Here is a 26,444-nt window from a genome sequence, read left to right on the forward strand (position 1 = left end):
GGACCAGGGTTCTAGTCTCAGCACCCACAAAGCAGCTCATAATCTCCAAATTCCAGGGGATCTGATGTTCCGCTTTGGCCTCTGTCAGCACCAGGCATGCAACTGGTGCACATACATACACATAGACAAAACAACCATATATCTACAATTAAATTAAAAAAATAATTAACCTGAGAGAGCTATCTAATAAAACTTTAAAATTTAATTACTTTAGGAATGCATTTCCTCTTCTAGTTATTTGACACACATAAATTCTACTGAGTATACGACCAATAATAGGTCCATGTAAGTGAAACCCAGTGCAGGCGAAAGCACTGACTGACACAATCATCTGTAGAAGTGTGGGACACCCTTAACCCTCTCAGCTCAGCTCAAACCCAGAGCCCAAAGCATGCGAGCAAATGCTCTAACCCTGAGCCACATTTCCAGTCCAAGCATACTTTTAAACATACACACAAATTAAAGTATGCTCAATTACTGTAACAGCTCTGAAGAAAATGATGCTCCAGTTTACACAAATAAGTGGCTTTGTCCAAAGTAGGAACTGTCAGATCTTGAGCTCCCAAACCGGCACTTGTTTCATTTTACTAGGTCACACCAGGTTCCAGAATTTCCCACTGCATAAGTTTTGCCCACATTTGCATCCCCATCTTTTGGAAATTTCTTCCAAATTTCACTGGGAAAAGAATGAGAGGAATTTAAAAATAACTTCTTTCATAGGTATCAATGAAAAAAAAAACACTTTTATTGACTATTACAGTATTTATAAATATATAATATAAATGAGCTAGAAGAGTGGACTGAAGAGTTTAAATGATTAATGATCTCTCCTTAACTTTTATCACTAAAGATCAACAGTTATTAAATGTGATTTTTTTCCACTACCTAATGAAGAATGTTACAATTCAGAACAGCAACTTCATTAACCCATTCAGACCCTGAAAAGGAATATTTTCTTGAATAAAGTTGAGTAAAGCACTGGGAACAAGATTGGTATTGACTGCAGCTTAAATGGCAAGGGAGGAGAGAGGCAGCATCATCTTACTTTTGGCCACTGGTTGCTTTAAGGAAATACAAAGGAAGTGAGCTTCTGATGAAAGACGGCAAGGTGAGACATTCCCACCGTCTTGGAGTCCGAGAGGAACTTGGAGGCCCTACACTTCAATGTCTTCCTCTTTTCTTTTTTGAGATGCTACCCAGGCTCAAGATAGTCCCCTGGGCCAGCTTCTCCTGCAGCTGGACAAGAGGCCCAGCTATTCTGTTTTATTCCCCCTTAATTGAGGTCACAGACTTGAAAGTCCAGTTGCTCTGAGTATTTCTTCTTGGGGAGTTTATTTGTCCATGAAAAGCCTTTGACTTTTTAAGAAAATCAAGACCATTTCTATTTTTCGTATATTAAACCTCACAGCACAAGAACTGTGCACTGAAATCCACATGTCTAAAATGCAAGCACCAGTCTTCTACGTGTATATTCATGTGCAGAGTCTTCTCCATATAGTTCTTTCCTTAAACAGTCTTTCAGCTACAAAAGACACGAATGAGTAAATCTTGGAAAAGGGATAACATCTTTGATATTGTCAACTCCTAGGATGCACTGTAAGTAGCGTTCGAATCCCATCCCAAAGCCTCCATGTGGCACAGATCCAAACTGACGAAGGTCCAGGTACCTGTTTTTAAAACCAGAGAATCATTACTTATAAACACTATATGAGGTCAAATGTTATGACAGGAACTTTGTATCTTACAAGTATTTTACTGTCATTTGTTGTTTATGTCACTGTGGTAGGGCACACCCATCTTCTCTTTCCACAGGGACCATGAAAATAGAGAAGTTAGAGAGCTCTAGCTATCCAAGGATACCCAAGCAAGCAGCAGTGGAGTCTGCTGTGGGCTTTGGTCACGTGACCTTTTCTCTTTTCAAGTTACTTATGTATCATTCATGTACAGAAAACTTGCCTCAAAACACTTTTTATACTAGGTTTTTTTTTTCCCCTTTTCACTTCCTAACTCAATGATATATTTTCACTATCTTTCTTATTTATTATTATTTTTTTAAATTTTATAGGAATTGGTGTTTCACTTGCATATATGTCTGTGAGAGGATGTCAGATCCCCTGGAACTAGAGTTATAGACCACTGTGAGCTGCCATGTGGTGCTGGGAATTAAACCCAGGTTCTCTGGAATAACAGCCAGTGCTCCTAACCACTAAGCCATCTCTCCAGCCCTTACTTTCTTATATTATACTAGTGTTTGTTTGTTTTTTTTCCTCCACCTCCTTGACAAGGTTTCTCTGTGTAGCCTTGTTCTGTAGACCAGGCTGGCCTTGAACTCACAGAGCTATGCCTGCCTCTGCCTCCCAAGTACTAGAAAACATACCTCTCTTCTATTTTTTGATATGTTAATGGCAGCATTTTCTTCCTCACTCAAATCATATTATTCACATATTATTCAATACACAGAGAGGAGTGAAGAATTTGTTGTTGATGTTGTTTGTGTATATATCTATGTACATGTGCTTATGTGGGTACATGTGGAGGCCACTTACCATGCTTGTTCTACTCCTTAAAACTTCATGGTCAAAAAAGGTATAGCTATGATTGGAACTCAGATTCCAACAAGCTAGCATAGAATAAAGTCATTTTAGGAGGAAAGGAAAAGGATGGCCCTGCCAATATTCTTATTACACCATTTGACTGGGAATTTCTTTTAACTTATTTTTTTTATTACATCTATTTGTGTGTGTGTGTGTGTGTGTGTGTGTGTGTGTGTGTGTGTGCATACATGCATGCATGCACGCCATGACACTTGTGCAGAGGTCAGAGGACAACTTTTAGAAGTTATATCTCTCCTTCTATCATAGCGATCACACTCAAGTTGTCAGACTTGGTGGCAGGTACTTTTACCCACTGAGCTACCTCATTGTTCCAGTCTGAAAATTCTCGAGTCATAGATATAAATTAGACCAAATTGACAATTTCTCAAATGATTTGTGCAATCAGCTCCACAGTAAGCCTTCAAAGCACCACAGCTAGTGGCTGGTTGGCTCTTCAAGCATAAAGACTGCCTAGCAACTGTTTCCTCTGTTCTAGTGCTAACACATTGACACTTTACAGTCAAGATTCTAACAAAAGATAAATAGCAACTGGATGAGCTGTGTCCAAGTGAGATCAACATGGTGATTAGTAAGAAATGATTAGTAAAAATTTAATGAATAAATGGAGTAAACACAGTCTTGGTAAGTGTAGTTTTGATGGTGGAATTCACTTTCAGTTTACAAGGCATGGAAACAAGGTACAGTTTTGACTCACTGACGATCTGAGATGAAGGCACCTCAAATCAGTTGTCATGAATACCTGCAGGACCAAAGTTGGCTTCAGAGGTTCAGTAATGGGTTTCATACATATAAATTTCTTATGTACCAATGTCAAAACACTGGTATGAATGTTGTAAGCTGAATTAACAGGGGGATTCAGCTTACTAGGTTTTGCTTGACTTTGCTTTGATATAGGAAAAAAAAATCTACTTTTTTTTAACAACAACAAAAAAGAGGGTATATTTGTGTGTGTGTGTGTGTGTGTGTGTGTGTGTGTGTGTGTGTGTGTGTATAGGTGGGTGGGTGGGGGGAGATAGGGTGTTACTATGTAATCCCAGTTGGCCTGTAACTCACTCTGTAGACCAGGCTGGCCTCAAACTCACAGAAATCCTCCTGCCTCTGCCTCCCAAGTGCTGGGATCATAGTTTACTACCATGTTATGCTTCAAATCTGTATTCTAGTGCAAGCAAGTGTAGTAAAGATGCCAGAAAGTATCTGGAACTGGCTACTGATTTGATTTGCATGTGGCAGCAGAAATAGGAAGTGAGTTCACTCTCAGACACCTGGATTCTCAAAGTGCAGAGGAACTTTCATAGAGATCCTGGGTGCAAAACTTTCTAAGCTTCTTTCACTTTTAACATGCTATGCCTACTCCTGAAGAGGATTCAAGTCATAAATATTTCTATTTGAAGATCCTATGTGCATTAAAGGTTTAGTTAGAAAACTAGTCTAGGAGCTGGAGAGATGACTCGGCTGGTACAGTTGCATGTAGTTAAGCCTGTTGTCCTGAGTTCTACCCTGCGACCCATATGGTAGAGAGAGAGAGAGAGAGAACCAACTCCAAGGGCTGTCCTCTGACTTCCACATGCTTGCTGTGGCATGTGAGTCCTCTTTTCCTCCCAAAAAGAGAAGTTAAAATATTTAAAAAAGAAAATATAGACATGTTTTTAATAAATATCATACTTACTTAAGCAATATATAAAATTTACTGTTATTTAAGCAAATGAATATTATGAATACTAGCTGATAGAATCAGAGGGGAATATAGTATAATTGGCTCAATAGATTTACCTACTAAATAGCAATACTTAGAAGAAAAGAAGAAAAAAGGTGTAGAAATTATCATTTACTGAACTGCTTCTACTCAATGCAAATACAATGTACTTTTTCATTTCATACAATAACTGTGAAATAGATATTATCATTTCATTTTATAATCATGAAAACCAAGAAACTAAGAGAGATCAAGATACTTAAGGATACTGCTGGGAACTACCAGGCAGTCAAAACCATCAGCTGAACTTTGAAACTCTGAAGCTATCTCCTTTGTTACCAAAGTAACAAAGGTCGAGTATAATTTGTCATGTTCTTCTAAGAACAAAATGGTTAATTATATTGCTGATATTATGAAATCAAGATCCTAAAGCAGCACTATTGTAGACATGTAAGTAATCTGTCTACATTGGCAAGTAGTTGACCAGTCTGTGGAAAGAAAACCAGAATAATTTTGTGGAAGTGAATGTGAGTTTGGACAGGTGGTTGTTCTTAGGCAGCTGAGGGCTCCAGAGCTCTTGGATACCTAAGACATCACTTATCAAAGCTCCCACGGTCAAACAGGGAGACCGAAGCATGATGGGCTAAGAGCAATGCCTTATTTCAATAAGTAAACAAGAACACAAAGACAGGTTTCGGTGTATGGAGGAGTTCTCAGCCCCATCCTAACTATGATCTTGGTTAAGTCAGTTCACATGTCTGGCCTCTTGTTTAGGGGGAGACAAAGGGATACCAGCAGCATCTACCTCTCTAAAGGTTGGGATGATTACAGGAAACAACAAACGCAAAAATGTGAACATTATTTTCTAATATAGAAGAAGTAGTAACTAAATGGTAAACATTAGTTTTACTGTTTTTCACAGACTGGAAGTAAACAATTTTCTGAGCCTCAAGTTCAGTTCTTAGCATCTGCTCACAGGGTCATGGGAATACAAGTAACAATCCTTTCCACATAACACCCAGAATGCACCCAGGACAGGGGCCATGTCCTTACCACTGGTAGGCTTTCGTAAGTCCAGATCTATAAAAAGGAAATAAGGAAAAAATCGAGACATCAATAAAACATTTATTAATCAACCACCAAACATTTACTCTAGGTTGTGAACACAGGGGCCTTTGTAAGGAAGCACACACATTGAAGCCTGTGTCCTCCCATCATGCAATGGAACTGAGGAAGTGACGTTTTCTTAAGAGAGGAGACTGTCATCACCGTTAACAGTAAGCAATGGGGTAAATAAAGTAAGCGGTGTCTAGAATGAAAAGAGGACTTGGAGGGATTGCTCTGACGTGAGCTTACTATCTGTGAAGGAAGGGCAGAGACACTGCTTAGTCAAGGTGCCTGGGAGGCACACACAGGCAATGCACTCTTGGACACAACCTTCACTGCACAACATCTAAAATTACAGTGCAGTTCTTTCATATTACCGCTGCAATTTGGTTCTTGTAGAGAGAAACGTGAGTAACATTTCAAGTGCTCAGTGGTTATTACCATTAACCTCAGCCCTTTAAAAAGGTATTTAGAGCGGTATCTGGAATGACAAGAACCATCGAAGTTCTAATTTTCTAAAGGACAGAAAACATGCGCTACAGCCACAGACAGATCCACGAGTCAGTCAAAGGAACATGCACCTACTTCACTGGCAAAGACAAATTTGGATCGTGTCCGGTATTAGCTAAGGTCTCCTAGGGGAAGGAAACAACTCAAGAAAATGGATCGCCTGGTCTTTCAACAGATGCAGTTTCTTGCCATGTGTGATTTTTATTGTGCTTGAAAATTTTTTAGAGAAATGTCAAATTCTTTCATCTAAAGATTCTAACCTTCACCCCAATTCGACAACTTTCCCAGGACTGTCTAACAGTGAGTGGCGGCAGGGAGGAGGTAGTCTAGTCAGTAAGGGACTCGTCCACACCTTTTACTTCCTATCTTTTGGAGTCTAAGCCCGTGGAGCCGCTAAGGAGAGTGGGGTTGCAACGCCAAGGCACTCAAGAGATTTACAGGCTGGGATTTGAGAAAAGTATCAACTTTCAAAGCCTGTCTCCATTAGGAAAAGGTGGCCTTAAAAATAGCTAATTTAATAGAACATTTTAAAAATGTTTTTTCCAAGTATGACAAAACCTAGTATTATTGGAGAGAAGGATTAATACAGAGGAGAAAAAAAAAATGTTTGATATAGCAAAAACGGAAACCATAGAACACAGAGGCTTATAACCATGGTCAGTTTAGGAAGTCATTGTAGTTCTCTGGGGGATCATGCATACAGGCGTGATAGACAGTTCAATTAGAAATAGGATTCCTTACTTTCTATCTCCAAAATATTTTTTAAGTAATCTATGGATTCATTTTACAGATCTCAAAAAGTAAATTAAAACAAAGTTATTCAAATAGCTAAATGAGGGCTTGTGAATATCTATTATTCTCTGAATTTAAGGAAAGGAAATCTTACAAATGCTAACTTAGCATCTTTCTATCTTCGTTCTTTTCTTAGTTTAGTCTGTCTTTATGATCCAGTGGGATCATGACATTCATAAAACAGAGCACATAAAAAAGTACACAAGTAAGAGAAAAATGAAGAAGCTTTGAAGGGCTTGGAAATTTCTGTTGCTTTTTTTAATTTTAAGACAGGGTCTTAAATTTTATGTAAGTGTGTCTTACTTGGAACACATGGAGACTGGGATGTTCTAGAAACTTAAGAACGATGCTCCTGTTTCAGTCTCTGAGTGCTGGGCCTGTAGGCATGTGCCATCATGTTTTTTTGTTTGTCTGTTTTTTTTTTTTTTTTTTTTTTTTTTTTTTTTTTTTGCTGTTTTTGAGAGGGTCTCCAGGCCAGCCTACAACTCATGAAACTCCATCTCTTGTCTTAGCCTCTCTCTGAGAGTATAAGCATGCACTCCTATACCTTCCAATAGATCCAGTCTTCAAGAAAGATGCTTATAAATGTTAGAAACACTCCTCAGGATCCCACAGAGCCCGAGAGTGCCAGGCCTGTCAGGTGTGAGGAGCCCAAGTGCTGTGTTTTTGTTACTGTGCAGCGAGTGCCTTTGAGGATCCCCGCCCCCTGAGTTACTTCAGGGTGTTTCTTTTAGGTCTGACCAATACCTGGCCAGTCGCTGCTCTAGGATGTGGTACCGTTCCTCCCTGAGGCTTCCTCCAAAGAGCTCCCCGACTCCAGGAACCAGAAGATCAACAGCAGCAACCTAAAGAAGAAACCAATCAACCAACCATGAATAGCACCGTACTTCCCTGCGATTCCAACAACACTTGGATTTTCAAGCAAATGGAACATTTTCTTGAAACAATTTTAAAAGTGGCTGCTTATTAGAATCTTATTTGGGGATATGTCTTCAACCAGCTACAGTAGTAGTTCTCAACCTGTGGGTTGTGACCCCTGTACCATATCAGATACTTACATTGACTCATAACAGTACTAAAATTACAGTTATGAAATAGCAACAAAATAATTTTATGATTGGGGAGTCACCACAACATGAGGAACTATATTAGGAACTGTATTAGGAAGGTTGAGAACCACTGAGCTAGAGCATATCACCAGAATCTCCAAGTTTTGAAAATTCCCTTTGGAAAATATCTGTATCTTTTAACTATGTGGCTAAAAGCATACGTACGAGTTCCTGTTTATGAGCTTCATCGTGACTACTCTGAACAACAAATGAACGGACAGGAACCCTCAGTGCTTCTCCATGTTAGTCTTTTTCTTAGAAATGTATCAAATCACAGGCAAAAGTCAGTCCATGACCTTGACTTTTTGAACATTCTCTGTTTAACACTTGTTTCTACTTTAAAGAAAAAAAAAAGGTTCAAAGAGAACAGAATACAGGACCAGCATACATAGCACTGGTGCAGATCTGGTGGTTCTGGGAATAATCAGGTAACAGAAACTGGAACTAAACATCTCATTCAAGACTTGCCAGTTGCAGAGAAAGAAGTCGTAATCTAAAGATGACCAAGTTTGAGCCCTTTGAGCACGAATCTCCACTGTGTGTCTATGCAGCCCTGAAAATTCAAGAGTGGAAGGACTTCGATTCTACCTTGTCACTCTCCTGCTAAGGGAATGCCAGAGGCTACACATACATTCTTTTGCACATTCCTCTAACTCTCCGAGCTTAAACAAAAATCGTTTCCCTCTGTACATCTTCAGGTCTGGAATGCGCCCAGGCCCATTTTCCTCTACTGGGTATGAGTTTTGATTCTGCTTAAGTTCCACAGCTGCAGCAGCAAGCTGTCTAGAAATAGTTCACGTTGGTATTCAAGCCGAGCGAACCCTGGTTTCTATTTATGATGTTCCCTTCTGACTCTGACTCTTTGATTCCAATCAATGTACTCAAAATAAAACTTAGATTTTTCAATTAAAAAATAGGCTAAATGGGAAGAAAGCCTTTGATATATGACTTTTCTATGCTAAGATGTCCTTTCTTCTGCTACCTTTGTTACCCCTGACCTTCTGCCCCTGGAAAGAAGGCAGAGTGGGGAAATAGCCTCTGATGCCACAGTAGAGGGATGCAGCTGGGCCAATGGGCAGCAATGACTGAAATTACTTGTAAGTACTGAGTCAGTCTCATTATGTGTGCTTGATAAACAGGCAAAGTTTTATAGCTTACGAAGACACTAATGGTTCCAAAGAATGGAATTCTCACCTTGTCTCAAAATATGTTTCCATTCCCTCAGGGCCAAGGTAATTACTGCCCTCCTCTTTTCTGCAGGGAATTCTAAATTCCAAGCTAGCCAGCAGAAATCAGCTGGGAGCTACATAAACATACAAGTTATCTGAGTTCTTCCTTAGAGAAAGGAAAACATTCCTGTAAATGCCAACTTTAGAATTAAAAGTCCGACTTGTGGGAATCACCTGTGACTCATCCTTAGTCCTCTACTTTCCAGTCCAGTTCACAGACCATAGACCACCAATAGTTCTTTAGAATAGTACGTGTGTGTGCGTATGTGCGAGTGTGTGCGTGCGCGTGCGTGTGTGTAGGTCAGAGAATAACTAGCAGGAATCTGTTCTTCCTTCCACTCAGGCTGTCCGGCTTGGTGGAAGTAGCTTTAACGACTGAGCCATCTTGGTGGTAACTAATGTTTTTGCAGAATTTAGTTTGCAGAGATAACTAAACAATTTTATAAATGTTGGTTCTGACTTTTGCAAACTATTTGCAGAGATGAAAGAACAGCATTCCCTTCTGAAGTGAACTTATTAAAATATAACATATGTATAAAAGTATACAAATAAACAGCTGTCCACTGTATATACAATGTATAGCTCAACTAACTTTCATAAAATGAGCACACTATATGTCACCAACCCAGATCAAGAAAGAGAACAAGATTAACACCCCCAAAAGTCCTTCTTGTGCCCTCTTTGGTTGTCACCCCTACAAAGAACTACATTTTTTGTGACTATGATCGGACAGGCTGAAGTTGCTATTTTTGAACTCCCTATAAACAGCACCACACAGCACAGAGTTCTGGGGGGTGGCTCCTTTCACTGATAGCTGTCTCTGTGGGACTCAACATGCTGACACTGCCTTCTTCATTCTATCTGCTGGTCTGCTGCCCAAGTTATCATGATGGAGTTCATTAGTCTCTGCTGTAGGATGGTCTGTATGTCAAAAAAAAAAAACACTGATTGGCCAGTGGCCAGGCAGGTAGGTGGGACAAGGAGAGAGGAGAATTCTGGGAAGCGGAAGGCTGAGGCAGGGAGACACCGCCAGTCGCCACCATGACCAGCAGCATGTAAAGATGCCGGTAAGCCACCAGCCACGTGGCAAGGTATAGATTTATGGAAATGGATTAATTTAAGCTATAAGAACAGTTAGCAAGAAGCCTGCCACGGCCATACAGTTTGTAAGCAATATAAGTCTCTGTGTTTACTTGGTTGGGTCTGAGCAGCTGTGGGACTGGTGGTTGACAAAGATTTGTCCTTACTGTGAGCAAGGCAGGAAAACTCTAGCTACAAGTCTCAGCCAAAAAGATTCATTAACTACCTCTGGACTGAATTTTTATTCTCATTGTTATACCCCATCATAGAATGTCCAGTTGTGATTTGTGTCTCCCAAGGGCCTGGATGAAGGGTTAATCTACAGATGCTTCTGGAAGGAGATGGACACCCAGTAGAGGGTCAGTGGTCACAGAAACATAAGGCACTTCTCTGGTGACTGCTGTGATAGTTCTAAGAATGCCGAGAGGAATGTGGGACAGTAGCAGGCCAGGTCCCGAGTTCTCAGGGGAACAAGGACTAGGGACCGGGCTAACGGGCACTTGGGCTATATTCTGGCAAAGAATATGACTGCATTCTGCCTGTGTCCTAAGAACCTGAGTAGCTTAATTTCAAAGTAACAGACTAATTTCTTTGGCGAAGGACGTTTCAAGACAGCACAGCATTCACGCAGTGGTATGGCTACTGCTCACTGGTCTTACTCAGATCTACAGTGAGGAAAAGCACAACGTGGACTGTGAACATGTGAAAAATGTGGTTTGGTGAGGAACGAGCAAGTCTAAAGCTGCGGACAGAGCCTCCGCAGTCTCTGTCACTGTTAGAGAAGAACTGTTAGTAACCTGTCTCTCTGCTGCCTTGATCGGGGAGCAGTGTGTCCAGTCGCCTCTCCTCTGCCACTACACCTGCCTCCCCACGACGCGATGTGCCCTCTCACACTACAACCCAAATGAACCCTTTCTTCTTTAAGTTGCTTTTCGTCAGGCATTCTGTCACAGCAGTGAGAAAGTAAGTCATATATTTTCTAAGCCTGTAAAATGGGTTGTTATGTAAATGCGATGATACAAGCAATTTCTTTACTCTGAACTACTTCTTTCTGTTGTTTTCCATAACAGTGCAGCTTTCTTTACAATCCTTTTTTACCTGAAGGCTTAGGAGGCATCTGTATTCTCTTTTATATCTATTGCTTCAACTAAACTAATTTTTTTCTAAGGAAATGGAGAGAAATAAAACAGCAATAAAAGTTTAGAAATCTACCACATGTATGTTAAAATCATCTCTCTCTCTCTATTCCCCATCCCTACAATTTGAAGTACACATTTCATTATAAAGAACCTGAGAACAACCTGAGATAGGCTGCAGTGCATACTTTTATTTGATACAAATTGCCAGAACAATCATTATTCCTCACTAAGTAAAATTAGCAATCCCTTCATTATTTCTGTTGGTTCAAGGATCAAGGTCCTTTTGATGTAGGTCAGTTCACTAGGCCAGGGAAATTCACTAGATATTCTTTTGGTTGCCTGTCCAAGTCACTTCATTGTTTATACTTTATTGGATGTCCACTGATGCTTAACTTTTTCTGATGTAATACTTATACTAATATAAGTAATACTGACATATTTTTGAGAATCCTAACACTACCTGGTGGTCCTGATCTATCTCATTCAAAGTGGTTACTTTTTCCTAGTCAAATTTATAAGTTATAAATGAATATTCTGAGAAGCCAATCATATAGCTGAGTATTTTCTACTTGCATTTTGTAGACCTGGACCCAAGAGCACATGGTATTTCCATGTTTCCTTAGATTCATTATAATAGCTCTCAAATGACAAAAGTATGCTTTGTAAGTTGTATGTTATCCTTACATTTGCCAGGAAAGAAAAACAGGTGACATGAAATTGGAGACTCCTGGAGATGCACCACAGAGGTCACCTAACCTGACTCTCTGGCCTGCAAAGCCTCAAATAAGGTCATACGGATATGTTGTAAGAATGTTAGATTTCAAACCTACAGCTCTCAATCTAATGTACTTTTCACTATGGCAGGCTATATATCTTCATTTTCTTGGAGTGAGTGGGAGAAAAGAAAAGAAAATCATTACTATAGAAACATCATTTTTTAATTTATTGCTTCAGGCCAAAAGTTTTAAATACAGATTAAATATTTTTCTACCCTTATCTTTCATTTGCTTAGAGAAAATACCAGTGAAACACTCCTATTTTACTGGGGTTTTAGGAGGTGGGTTTGAGGTAAGGGTGAGGATAGTGGGATAAATTTTCACTCTGTGGACTAGGTTGGTTTGTAACTCATTATGTGGTCCAGGCTAGCTTCCAACTCAGGGCAATCCTCCTGCCTTAGCCTTCCAACTACATGAGCGAACCACCTCTCATGTCTTTACATCTGTTTTACTTTTTAAAGTTTCACCGAATCTGTTCTAGTTTGCTTTCTGTTGTTGTGGTAAATACCATGTTGAAAAACAACCTGGAGAGGAAAGGGTTTATTTTTTGTTTCCAGGTCATAGTCCATAATTGAGGGAAGCTTGGACAGGAACTCAAGCAGGAGCAGAGGCAGGGACCATGGCAGAAACTGCTTACTGGCTTGCTCTTTAGCCTCTGTTCAGCTGGCTTTCTTTTTCTTTGTTCTTCTTTTCTTTTCCTTTTGAGACAGGGCTTCACTATGTAGCCTCGTCTAGCTTAGAAGTTGCTATGCAGACCAGGCTGGCCTTGAACTCACAGAGATTTGCTTCCCTCTGCCTCCTGTTTTAGCTTTCTTTTTAAAATTCTTACGAGTATGAGTGTTTTGCCTACATGTGTGTCTGTGTACCATGTGTGTACCTGGTACCTGTGGAGACCAGAAAAGCACACAGATCCTCTAGGACTGGAGTTAGAGGTAACAGTTGTAAGTTACCATAGGGGTGATGGGAATTGGACCCGGGTCCTCTAAAAGAACAGCTGGTGCTCTTAACTGCTGAGCCATCCCTCCAGCCCAGCTAGCTGTCTTAAATAGCCTAGGATCTCTTGCTCAGAGATGGTACTGTATAGTGGACTGGGCTTGCCTGTTTCAATCAGCAGGTCAAGAAAGTTCCCACAGACATGCCTAAAGGCCAATTTGATGGAAGTAATCCCCTGATGGAGACTTCCCCAGATAACCACGGGCTGTCGAGTTGACATTTAATGCTAACTAGGAGAAATATCTTGCATAAACTTATGCAAACCTATCTCAAACCCGTAATTAGAGTCCCACAGAAAGAAATATAGTATTTATTCATGTAATTCATTCCCCAAGATTTGTGCATTCACTACTGAAGATTTTTTTCTTTAGGAGTAGAAACAAGTGCTTTTTATAGGTTGGAAACACAAAACAAAACAAAAATCAACCTAGATTGCTAATATAAATGCTACTATCTATGGCTAATGTAAATACCTTTTTTTTTTTTTTTTTTTTTTTTTTTTTTTTTTTTTTTTTTTTGAGACAGGATTTCTCTGTGTAGCTCTGGCTGTCCTGTAACTCACTCTGTAGACCAGGCTGGCTTTGAACTCATAGAGATCTGCCTGCCTCTGCATCCCAAGTGCTGGGATTAAAGTTGTGCACCACCACCGCCTGGCTAATGTAAATATCTTTGGGAAGACTGCTCAAGATAAAGCATGTACAGGGGCTTAAGCCTGGAGGCTATCCAAACTGAGACTAGGCAGAGAGTGGTACAGTCATACTTGGTCTGGTATGAGTAAAAGGAGGCCAATGACTGGTTTTAAGAAAGGAGCTAACATGACAAGAATTACATTTAAATTTTTTAAGACAGGGTCTCATTTAGCCCAGGTTAGCCCCAAACTACATAGACGAAGATAATCTTGAATTTCTGATCGTCCTAAGTGGTGGAATTACAGAATTGGGCTATCACACCCATTTAGATTTCCATTTTCTAAAAGCTCATGCTGAAATGAGAACAGAGACTTGGAGGAAAAAGCATACACTGAAAGAGCAGTTAGGAGGCCACAGAAAAAAATGCAGGCAAGACTCAGAGGAGATCTTACTTTAAAAGATAATGGAAATACCTTTTAAATACCACAGAAATGGAAATAAAGAAATGGACCTAAGATATATTTAGTAGTGTAAAATGTCAGAATTTAGTAATGGCTTGGACACCACAGTGAGAGAAAGATTGCAGATACTGAGGTGTGGAGTCTCCACAATCACAAGGAGAGAAAAACATGAAATAAAGATCATGGCCAGATATGGTGGCATACTCCTTTAATCCCAGCACTTGGGAGAGGCAGGTGGATCTCTCTGAGTTCTCTTTGAGCTTCAGGCCAGCCTAGTCTACACAGTGAGTTCCAGGCTAGCCAGGCTTACATACTGAGATCCTATTGAAAGGAAGGATGGAAGATAGAAGAAGAATAGATCAAATATGATCGAGGAAGGGAAAAGAGAAGTCATGGACTCAGTTTTGGGTATTGCTTTTGACAAGCCTTTAAGATTTTTAAATGGTAGTCAATGAGGCAGTAAGATGAGTCCCAGGCAGTAAGATGAGTCCCGGGCAGATGAGATAGTTCAGGGGATAAGGCTGATGGCCTGAGTTGGATCCTTGAGGTCCACATAGCAGAAGAGAACCTACTCCTGCAAGCTGTCCCCTAAACCCTCACATTAGAATGGCATGCACATGTGCCTTCCAATGAATAAATTAAAATAATAATAATAATAATAATAATAATAATAATAATAATAATAAAAATAGAAGTGAGTCCAGAGCTTTAAAAGATAACCTTGAGTAGACTTCTTTAAACTGAATTTCTGGGTTATTTGAGAATAACTGATAAGCTATTTGGGGCAAGAGCAAAGATGCAGGATTAGACTTAAGGAATTCCAACATCTGATAAACTGGGAGAAAAACAGTCTGTACAGAAGACTAATTAGAGGAACCAGTGAAGAGAGAGGAAGTGAGAAGCCATGATGCCACAGAGCCCGGGGTAAGAGGATTTTCAGAGAAGAAGCCGACAGTGCTGATCATGCAGACAGGTCAAATCAAAAAGACTTCTTCAAGTCCGTGGGCTTAACGGCATGCAGATGACTGCTGAACCCGACAGGAGCTGCTGCAGCAGATGACGGAAGGAACCAGAAAATGCGGCTGATCTCAAAAATGAAAACAAGTAAACAAAGTGCAATCCTGAGGAAGAGTTTAGACTGAGAAAGTTACATGGAGACTACAAAAAAAAAAAAAAAAGAAACACATTGCTGCAAAGCTTTACCAGCTCTTCACATGCCATGCAGATCCTGAGTAAGGTGGCTCAATACGGCAGGGTAGCCCACGATACATGGAAGGGGAGGCTCAGGCGGAGGGTTTACGGCAGTACAGGCTGGAGTACGGGGCCGCGGGGCCGCGGGGGGGGGGGGGGGAGGACGACGACGACGACGACAACACACACACACACACACACACAAACACACACACGACGACGACGACGGGGACGACGGGGACACGACACACAATGAGGGACATGACATGGAAGAACACACAGTGCAACCGTGGGGTGGGGAGAGCAGAGCTAAATTCTCTTTGCATGATGGTCTTCACTTGTAAATAGAGAAAACAAGTTTTTTGGCAAAATTGCTCTCGGATTTCAGACAGGATGGCAGAATTTGACTAATACTGTCCTATAAGAGAAAACAGGAAACTTTCAAACAGATAGCTGTGTATTCCTAAAATGGGGGTGTTTTGTTTACTGCTGGGCTATAACCCTCATTTTCTTTCTTTCTTTCTTTTAACCCTCATTTTCTACCTGTGATAAGATACTGGATAGCAACATTTAGGTTTTTTGACCTCTTTTGAGATAAATATACTTGTCTCACAGACTTATAACTAATGATATTGCATATACAGCGATTCAATAAGTATCATATAAGTCAAAAGTATATTCTTATATTATAGCTCATCTTGAAAGGAGAAAGAGAATAAAGAGAAAGTAAATTGGGATAGTAAAATCAATTTGAAATAGAGTGGACAAAAGAATGGAGGGTGAAAGGGGCTGGAGAGATCAGAGAACCGATCCAGGCAGATAGAGAAGACAGATGAGGCCTGTGACAGGCGATCTGCTGAGAACTCCTCAGCCCTCCATCGCCTTCCCTCACTGTTTTCTATATATAGCCCAGACAAAAGAACTCTAAGCCGACTCTTCTTCTGCCTTATCATGCCAGTGGCATTATCTGTGGTCCAGCAAGTTTTCTCTCCCAGGAGTCTCCTAATCAATACTGAACCTGACATCAACCTGGTGTTGTTATTCAGTGTTCTAGGCCACTTCCTGAACTCAGTTATTCAAACAAAAGCAAAAGCAAAATGAAACTCACATTTGGTTCTGCTAAACTAAGAACCCCCTGTGAGAAGAATGAGAAGTATGCTTACAGAACACCGAGCTCAGCGGGAAGACTGATGGGTATAAAATAAGAGAATAGTCTTAAAGTTAATATAACAGAACAAGGTAGGGGCCCAGTTTCGATGAATATTTAACACTCTTCTTACTGTGTGCTGAGGACCATCTTCATTATCCCGCATGTAGAAAGGCTTGAGAGCTAACGGATAGTTGATGACAAAGACTGGTATGTTGCCACAGTGTTTCACCAGGTACTTCTCATGTTCAGTTTGCAGATCAACACCCCACTGTAATGAGAAACGAGAAGACAAGGGTAAAATATACACACAAAAATAACCGGTACCAGCTCCAAGGGCTCTCTCTCCTTGGGGCTCAGTGATGTGTGCGGCTGTCTGCCAAGGCTACACAGCTGACTAAACTCAAGGGAAATACTTGCTAATAAGAACAGCCAAAGACCTGGAAAGATGAAAGCTGAAACCAGTAGATAAACACTATTGTTTCTGTGCTCTATCTCAGGGAATAGCACTCAGCAAGTACAGCACAAGCAGGAAAACAAAATACTTTCCAAAGGGATAAAACGGATGCAGAATTACAGTTTTTATTAATATTGCCTAGAGTTTCTCCCCTAGTTACTGTTCCTAAGTCTCGGAAATTAAATGACAGATGATGGTACTTCTAATACTAAGCCTATCTTTAGTGAGATAGCTTTTCTCAGTGAATTTCTATTTTAATAAAAGAGCCAATTCATACATGAGATGTTCTTTGATGACTATGTAATAATACTATTCTAGTTATTTAGTAAATACTACTATGACTATTAATTCCAGGTGGCATATTAAGTGTTGGATATAGTAGTAAGAAAAAAAAAAGGTATCATTCCTGACTTCATGAAGCTTGGTAGGAAATATCAAAAAAGAAATTACACCGGGCGGTGGTGGCGCAGGCCTTTAATCCCTGCACTTGGGAGGCAGAGGCAGGTGAATCTCTATGAGTTCGAGGCCAGCCTGGTCTCCAAAGAGAGTTCCAGGAAAGGCGCAAAGCTACACAGAGAAACCCTGTCTCGAAAAACAAAACAAAACAAAACAAAGAAATTACACAATTAATTATTATAGAACCAACAAGTGCTGGCTGGTGGTGCACACCTATAATGCCGGCCATTGGGAGGTAGAGGCAAGATCAGCAGTTCAAGTCATCCTCACTATGCAGGAAATTGGACGGTAGCTGGACTGCAAGAGATCCTTCCTCGAGAACTAAAGCAACAGCAACAAAGAAGCTCAAGGTACTGTTAAAATTTGTAAGCACATCTAACAACTGGACATGGGACCAGTGTGAAGGGTTGTTCAAAGACAAGGGTAGCACATCATACTACTTTACTATTCCCACGTTTGGCAGTACCCTCTACCCCACAAACACTTTAAATAAGAAGTTTAAACAAGATGCTTAATTAGGGAAAACTATTTTAGATTTATTTTCCAAAGAGGAATTTCCCCTACTTAAATAAGATTGACCTACATGTAACAGTTATGCATAAACAAAAATTACAAAATTGCCCCTACTTTTATAATGATAGATGAAAATCATTACAATTCTCCATTCAAGGATATTTATTTGTATTATTGGGTTTTTCTGCTGAAGTTAGTATGAGTTTGTTCTCAGTCTCTTAGATGTTTGGTCAGCCACAGAAAGCACAGAGATCTCCTCAGCCACAGAATGACAAGCACAGATCTGCACCAAATGAGCATACAAATGAGTTAACAGGAAGATAAAGCTGAATCAACAGGTCGCTAACGGAGAAAGGAAATATCATCATACAACCAGTATTTTCCCTACCCCGTCTCTCTTTGGTGTCAATCAAAAACATCTACTAGAAATTCAATTTTAAAAAAGCAACATACACCAGTTACATTATGTATAATAAAGGAATGTGGATGGTGAAAAATGAAAGAATAAGAAAACATTACTCAGTTAGGTGGTGGGAGGCAAAGGCAGGCAAATCTCTGAGTTCAAGGCCAGTCTGGTCTATGAAGTGAGTACCAGGATGACCAGGGCTACACAGAGAAACCCTGTCTCAGAAAACAAAACAAAAACGAACAAACCCCAACCAAACAAACATAAAAGGAAAACATTACTGGACTTCAGCCAGGGAAGCAGTTATGCTAGCTGAAGATCTTCATCTCTCCCAGCTCTGTAGCAAATTACCTGCTGCAGGCACCCCACCCCCATCTCCAGTGGATCACACAGATCTCCCATTCCCAACTCATTGATCTATCCAGCCTCAGCCCCACCCCCAGCCTATCTCCATTACTAAGTGTCAGCTCCCAACACCTAGGAACACATTTTATCTGAAACCCCCAGGGGCCACACCTATCAGGATTCCAGAAAAATTTCCTACCAGACAACACAGAGCCACCGCACTCTTCTAAGAGCCATAGAAGGCAACAAAAACCAAGCGACAAAACACCCACACAACAAAGACAAGACCAGAGATCAGCACCTAGAATTACAATTTTCCCAAACTCAGATGCCTGCATGAAGACACAATCACTAACAGCCAGGACAATATGCCCCGTTAGAGCTCAGCAACCCCACAGCACAGCAGGCCTGGAGTATTTTAATGTAGCTGAATCAGAAGACAAGGACTTTAAAACTGTCTTTATGAATATGATAGATGCCCTTAAAGAAGAAATGGATAAATCCCTTAAAAAAAAAAACCTATGAAAATATGAACAGCTGAAGGAAATAAAATAGTTCAAGACAAGAAAGTGGAAATAGAATCAATAAAGAAAACCCAAACTGAGGGAAATCTAGAAATGAAGAATTTAGAAATGCAAACAGGAACCTCAGAGGCAAGCCTTACCAACAGATCACAAGAGATGGAAGAGAGAATCTCGGACATTGAAGATACAATAGAGGAAATGGATATCTTGATCAATGAAAATGTTAAATCTAAAAAAAGGCCTGGAACAAAACATCCAGGAAATCTGACGATGAAAACACCAAATATAAGAATAATAGGAATAAAGGAAGGAGAAGAAACCCAGGTCACAGGCACAGATAACATTTTCAACAAATTCACAGAAGGAAATTTTCATGTCCTAAAGAAAGAGATGCCTACAAAGGAACAAGAAGCATACAGAACATCAAATAGATTGGACCAGGAAAAAAAAAGTCCCCATAGCACATCATAATAACACAACATACAGAACAAGGAAAGTATTAAAATTAAAATATTAAAAGCTGCAAGAGAAAAAGACCAAGTACCATGTAAAAGCAGACCTATCAGAATAACACTGAACTTCTGAATGAGACTCTAAAAGTCAGAAGGGCCTGGACATATGTCGTGCAGATATATGAGACCACAGATGCCAGCCCAGACTACTCTTCTCAGCAAAACTTTTAATCACAATAGATGGAGAAAATAAGACCATTCCATAAAACCAAATTTAAGTAATATCTATCTACAAATCCAGCTGTAGAGAAGGTGCCAGAAGGAAAACTCCAACCTCAGAAAACACATGAAAGAAACAATCCCAGACTAGCAATCAAAATTGGCCTCCCTCCCTCCCTCCCTCCTCCCTCCCTCCTCCCTCCCTCCCTCCTTCCCTCCCTCTCTCTCTCTCAATAAGTAAAATCACCAAAACCAAATAAAACAGAATCAACAAATACCACTCATTGATATCTCTCAACATTAATAGTCTCAATTTCCCAATAAAAAGACAAAGATTAAGAGAATGGATATGAAAACAGGATCCATCCTTCTGCTGCATCTAAGGAACACACATTAACATCAAGGATAGATATCACATCAGGGTAAAAGGATAGAAAAAGATATTCCAAGCAAATTGACCTAAAAAGCAAGCTGGTATAGCCATTTTAACATCTGACAAAACAGACTTCACACCAAAAGTAATCAGAAGAGACAGGGAAGGACACTATATACTCGTCAAAGGAAAAATTTACCAAGAGGACATTAAAAGCTTTAACATTTATGCTCTAAAGACAAGGGTACCCAAGTCCATGAAAGAAGTACTATTACAGCTTAAATTACATACTGACCCTCACACACCGATACTAGAAGATTTCAGTATCCCACTCTTGCCGATAGACAAGTCCTGTAGACAAAAACTATACAGAGAAATGCCAGAGCTAACTGACATACACCAAATAGACAATAGATGTCTACAGAACATTTCTTCCAAACATAAAAGACTACACCTTCTTCTCTGCACCTCATGGAGCTTTCCAAAATTGATCACATACTCAGACACAAAGCAAGTCTCAACAGAAAAAAGAAAACTGAAATAACACTCTGTCAGACCACCGTGGATTAAAGACGGGTATCAACAACAACAGAAACAACAGAAAAGCAACTTCAAAATACTTATAACTTCTAGTGAAATAGAAGCAGTCATGAAAATTCTCCCAACCACAAAAAGCCCAGACCCAGATGGCTTTAGTGTAGAATCCTATCAGACTTTCAAAGAAGAGTTATGCTAATACTCCTCAAACTATTCCAAAAAATAGAAACAGAATTTTGTGAGTTCTAGGCCAGCTTGGTCTACATAAGGAGTTCCTGGTCAGCCAGGGCAACATAGTGAGACTGGATTCAAAATGACTAATAACCATGTCTAACAAAAACTCACAAATACTAGGCACAGATCCACAAATACTTACATTACTAATGAAAGAAACAAAGTTATTTAATGAAGCTAAAGATAACAGGGACACATACACATACAGTACCTTGGGGGTAAAGGTGAAATTCTGGGATGCTTGCTTTAAGATCTCAACCGCCTCTGTATAAGACATGCTGGGAGAAAACAAAGCAAAAGTAGAAAGGTTAACACAGTGGGACTGCCGTTTTAGACTAGAAATAAAGACGCCAATGGAATCTGTGAGGTCATAAATGAGTACTAAGTAATTGGAAATTTAGGCTGATCTAATCCTAGGAAAATGTGATCTGCATGAAGACAAGTGGCTGTTCAATAACTTCACTCTTGCCCGGCATGCAACACGAACAAAAGTCACAATGGAAAGCAGTCTCTCAATACCCATGCTACGCTAATTCTCTACTAAAAAGGTATGAAATACTGAGGCTCAAAGAACAAAAGACTTTTCTAAAAGTCATCACTTATTATTTATTCATCGAGCAAACATATATGTCACAGCCACTAGATGCTAAGCATTATTCTAGGTACTAGAGACACTATAGACAAAAATAAAGCCCCTTCCTTCCTTGAGCTAAGGGGTGTGTGTGGGGGGGGAGGGGGAGGGGGAGAGGGAGAAGGAGAGGGAGAGGGAGAGGGAGAGAAAGGGAGGGGGAGGGAGAGGGAGAGGGAGAGGGAGAGGGAGAGGGAGAGGGAGAGGGAGAGGGAGAGGGAGAGAGAGAGAGAGAGAGAGAGAGAGAGAGAGAGAGAGAGAGACCCCGAGACCGCAAGTAAACAAGTAATAACAGTGCCAGGTAGCCATTACGAAGAAAAATACAATAGGGAGGTGTCTGGGTTACCATTTTAGGTAACACGTTCAGGAAAGGCCCACTTAGTTGGTGACATTTGAATGGAAACCTGCATCAGAAAATGAAGAAAATGAACCATAAAAATAACTGGGAGGAATAGACTAGACAAAAAGAATTCCAAGTACAGGGCCTTCAGTGAGGAACGGTTTGTCCCTCTGGAGGAACAAAAAGGTCAGTGTGACTGGAGCACACTGAGCAACGGGGAAAAATCCCAGGAAATGCAGCAAGACTGGTAGTCAGATCATGAGCACTTCTCCAGACCTCGGGAGAAGTCGTGCTAACGTACTCTAAGCATTCTAAGACTGCTGAGGAAAAGTCGCATTGGTTTTCTCAGTAAGGAACTCACAAGCCTACCATGAGAAAATACCATCACATGTGTGTGCACACCTAGAGGCTGAGATGGGAGGACTGCTTGAGCCCAGGGGTTCAAGGTCAGTCTGAGCTACAAAGGGAAAGGAAGATGGTAAGAGAGGAGGAGGAAGGGAAGGAAGAAAAGAAGGAAGAAAGGGAGAGAGAGAAGGAGGGAGGAAAATAAAAGCTCATACATCTCCCACCTTGTTCCACAGTTGCTGACTTCCTTCTCTCATGTTTTTTTTTTTGTTTTTTTCTTTTTTTGTTTTTTTTTTTTAATGTTGTACTTGTGAGCACCTGTGTGCATGTATGCATGTATAGCACATGTGTGCCTGGTTCCCATTGAGGCCACAAGGTGCTGGATCCTCTGGAACTGGAGTTACAGAAGGTTGCTGTAACTCCATGTGCTGAGAATTGAATCTGAGTCCTTTGCGAGAATAGCAAGTGCTCTGAACTATTGTGAAATCTTCCCAGCACCTCCTCTCAAATACTGTATTCACTGTTACCACTTCCTTGTGTATCCTTTTAGAAGATTATAAGTAAATATGTGATTATTCATAACATCTATTTGAGTAAATATCAGAGCATATATCATATGCACTTTTATTTTACTCAATATTATATGTTATAGATTTTTGTATTGTGATGAAGAACTTGTTTTACTAGACAAGGTCTCATGTAGCCCTGGCTAGCTTCAAATATGCTATATAGCTGAGGGTGACCCTGAATTCCTGATCCCCCTGCCTCTGCTTCCTGAGCACTGGGATTACAAGCATCTGCCACCACATACAGTTTTATGTGATGCTGAGAACTGAACATGATAGACAATCTCCATGCATGAGAGAGAAGCTCTCTATTAACTGAGCTAGTCACAGTCCAAGAACTTCATTGTCTGAATTAAAACAGAACATTCTAATTATGTGTGTGTGTGTGTGTGTATTTACTTTAGTTACCCATTAATGGTATTTCAGATGTTTCTAATCTTTTGCTACTATAAATCATGACTACACACCTAACGCAACTGAATAATTTTTACACACTGAGAAGATAGGATTATTGGATCAAAACTTGTAATTTTTTTATGTATTCTGAAGTATACTGATTAATTTACTGGCCTCCCTTCCAAAAGGTCATAAAAATGCACACATACCAGTAGCACATGAATGTACTAGTAGCATATGAACATACCAGTTTCCTTGAAAATTATAAGAAAAAATACTGCAACAGTATTTGGGATGATTAAAAAAAATCTACAAAACTTTCTGAAGGACTCTGAGCTCAATCTACCAGTACAAACTTATGCTCTGAATTTTGTACCTATACAAACTAACAAGAAAATGTCTTTATGGTGCAACTACAGCCAGATGTGCTTTGAGTGAGTGACAGATTTTGTTTTAAAATGAACATTCTCAGCCGGGCGTGGTGGCGCACGCCTTTAATCCCAGCACTCGGGAGGCAGAGCCAGGCGGATCTCTGTGAGTTCGAGGCCAGCCTGGGCTACCAAGTGAGCTCCAGGAAAGGCGCAAAGCTACACAGAGAAACCCTGTCTCGAAAAAACCAAAAAAAAAAAAAAAAAAAAAAAAAAAAAAAAAAAAAAAATAAAATGAACATTCTCTTCAAATTCCACTCTGTGTAATTTCTAAGGAAATAGTGGTGGCATTAGGTTTTGGGAGTAATAATAATGTAAAAGTTGAGTATCTGCAGACGGGACTCTGAAGCTTAGGGAGAATGCATGTGACTTGCCAGAGATCTCTCCTGTGAAGTAAGAAGCCGATCTGCTGCCTCAGCCTATGCTTCCACAATTGCTAAGCTAGAATTCAACACTTGCATTATCATGTGCTCCATCAGAACAAAAGATAATGGGGACTGAGTTCTGACTCTACTAGTTAGTAATGCTAATTGCTTCAACTTAATGAGAACACATGATTAATTTTTGTAATGTTATACATTCAAAATTTAAGTATTTGTACACATAAAATATTTTGTCTGAAGTTCTTTCCTTGGACGTTCTATGTTCTAGTTCATCAATTACTTCAAATGATCTACCAATTACACTGAGAAATATTAAGAAGCAGCAGTTTTTATACAGTTATTACACTACTGTTTCATTATGAGGAAACAATAATTCTAATATTTCTTCTGGGGATAACGATCTCCTCCACTTTCCCCCCACCCCCACTCCCTCTTAATTTAAAGCATCGCTTTCAAGTTTAGATTACAGCTCTGATACTGGATATCCTTAATGGGCTTTTCAAAGTCTCTCTACTAAGAATGTTTCTTGATATGCATAAAGAATATTTCTTTGCCTTTCCAGAAACTGTTTCCCAAGTGCTCTGAGGAAAAAAAGGAAAGTCACTATAATTTACTTGAACTGTTTGGGGATCTAATCATACTATTTGTTATACTTAGTATAGTATTATGTATTAAATATTACAGGTACTCTGTGGTATGAAGGTGTGTATGGGTTATATGCAAAAAGTATGGCATTTTATATAGAGGGCCTTAACTATTCAGATTTTAGTATACACGGAGTTCAGAGAACCAACCTTCAGGGATACTAAGGGATTACTGTACAAGGTATGAATTTTAGTAATACAAATCATAATTACTATGTTCATTTATTTTGCTATAATTCATGTATTATTAATGGTACATGAGTTATTAACTATGAATTAAGTATAAGAGCAATAAAAAATAATTAGAATATGGGTCTTTCCTCAAATCTGTTTTCATAAACACAGATATATATATATAAACAAAAATTATAACTCCATGTGATATAATGGCCAAGTATGCGCAAAGTCCAGAAAAATTGTAATTTCTACTTACATTAGGAAGTTGTTTTTTAGCATATGTTCTAGTCTGTCCTTGATAAGACAAAAGAGAACAAAATTTAAATGTAATTATATCCATTATATATAATTAATATACTTAAAGTGCCATGAATTTGGCCTTATCCACAAATGTATTACCTTCTGGCCAGGAGCTATGAATTTGTGGCACAGTTCAACATCTTCAGGACAATTTGAGAGAACCATCTCAGTGGCAGCCTTGAAGAGTTCCTCCATGACCTAAGAGAAACGAGACAGAACTGCCTGAACAGCAGTCTTACACAAAACCCGACCGAGCTTCAGGGCTTGAAAGGCCACCCTCCAGCTTCCAGCACCTAAAGTCCATTAAGCTCCTTAACCCCTGAATGTACTAGAACAAGTCAGATCAATACTGGTATTGAAAAGAGCTTTCAAATGAACAGCTATCATTGACTGGTGTCTCTTTACTTATTAATGGACTCACTTACAGAATTAAGACAATCACAGCACTTCATTCACTGGAGTGTTGTGAGAATTACATGAAATAACCTTGTGTATTAGTTAGTTTCTGGTTCAGAGAAATATATATGTTATTAGATTTTGTCAAGAGAGAACTTTTTGCATAGTTGGGTCAGTCAATGGTAAATGAAAGGAAACTTGGAAACTTGAGAAGCAACAACATGCATTGAAATGATAATTATATATACTTTTGGATGTTAAAATATAAAAACATAAATTAGTATATAAGAACTAATTCTACCATGAATATCCCTGGAAGACTCATGGGAGATATGTTTTCCTTAGAAAGAAGTAGTGACTACAATAGAAAATATTTCTGAAATTATTTATTTATTGGTTTACTTACTAAATTTATTTCTTTTGAGAATACGTCTCACTGTGTAGCCCTGGCTGGTCTGGAACTTACTATGTAGACCAGGCTGGCCTCAAACTCACAGAAAGTGCTGGGATTATTAGTCTGCCACTACACCTAGCCAAGAGTTTGCATTTCTAAGTCACCAATAGTGTAAACAGCAATGATGACTAATTTGGGGGTAGAAAAGCAAGTTAGAATCCCAAGATGAAATAGGAGTAAAGAAAAAGTTGGAGGGAATAGATAAAACCAAGCCAAACTTTCTGAGGGCTTTGCAGTCTAAGGAGAGGAGAGATATTTAACCATCGTAAAGATGTAAACTATTACTATGAACAGGGCTGGCTCTATGGCTTAGTGGGGAGTGCTGCCTAGCTCCCCAGCACTGCATCAATAGGAGGCGTGGCAGCAGCACAGCTATAACTGTGGCTGATTTACTGTGCAC

The 26,444-nt window shown here is 39.7% G+C and overlaps 1 protein-coding gene across 1 annotated transcript in view; it reads right to left on the reverse strand.

The window, feature by feature from the left end:
• Positions 1 to 1,081: 1,081 nt before the first annotated feature.
• LOC114681477 (probable asparagine--tRNA ligase, mitochondrial) overlaps positions 1,082 to 26,444 on the reverse strand; it is a 91,240-nt gene continuing 65,877 nt past the window's right edge. Inside the window, 7 exon segments of the mRNA XM_028854984.2 lie at positions 1,082 to 1,667; positions 5,362 to 5,388; positions 7,465 to 7,562; positions 16,605 to 16,742; positions 21,199 to 21,265; positions 25,151 to 25,188; positions 25,294 to 25,392. Coding sequence (XP_028710817.1) covers positions 1,523 to 1,667; positions 5,362 to 5,388; positions 7,465 to 7,562; positions 16,605 to 16,742; positions 21,199 to 21,265; positions 25,151 to 25,188; positions 25,294 to 25,392 — 612 coding nt within the window. The 3' untranslated portion in view covers positions 1,082 to 1,522.

Source organism: Peromyscus leucopus, chromosome 1, assembly GCF_004664715.2.
Source record: "Peromyscus leucopus breed LL Stock chromosome 1, UCI_PerLeu_2.1, whole genome shotgun sequence".
Classification (NCBI taxonomy): Eukaryota; Metazoa; Chordata; class Mammalia; order Rodentia; family Cricetidae; genus Peromyscus; species Peromyscus leucopus.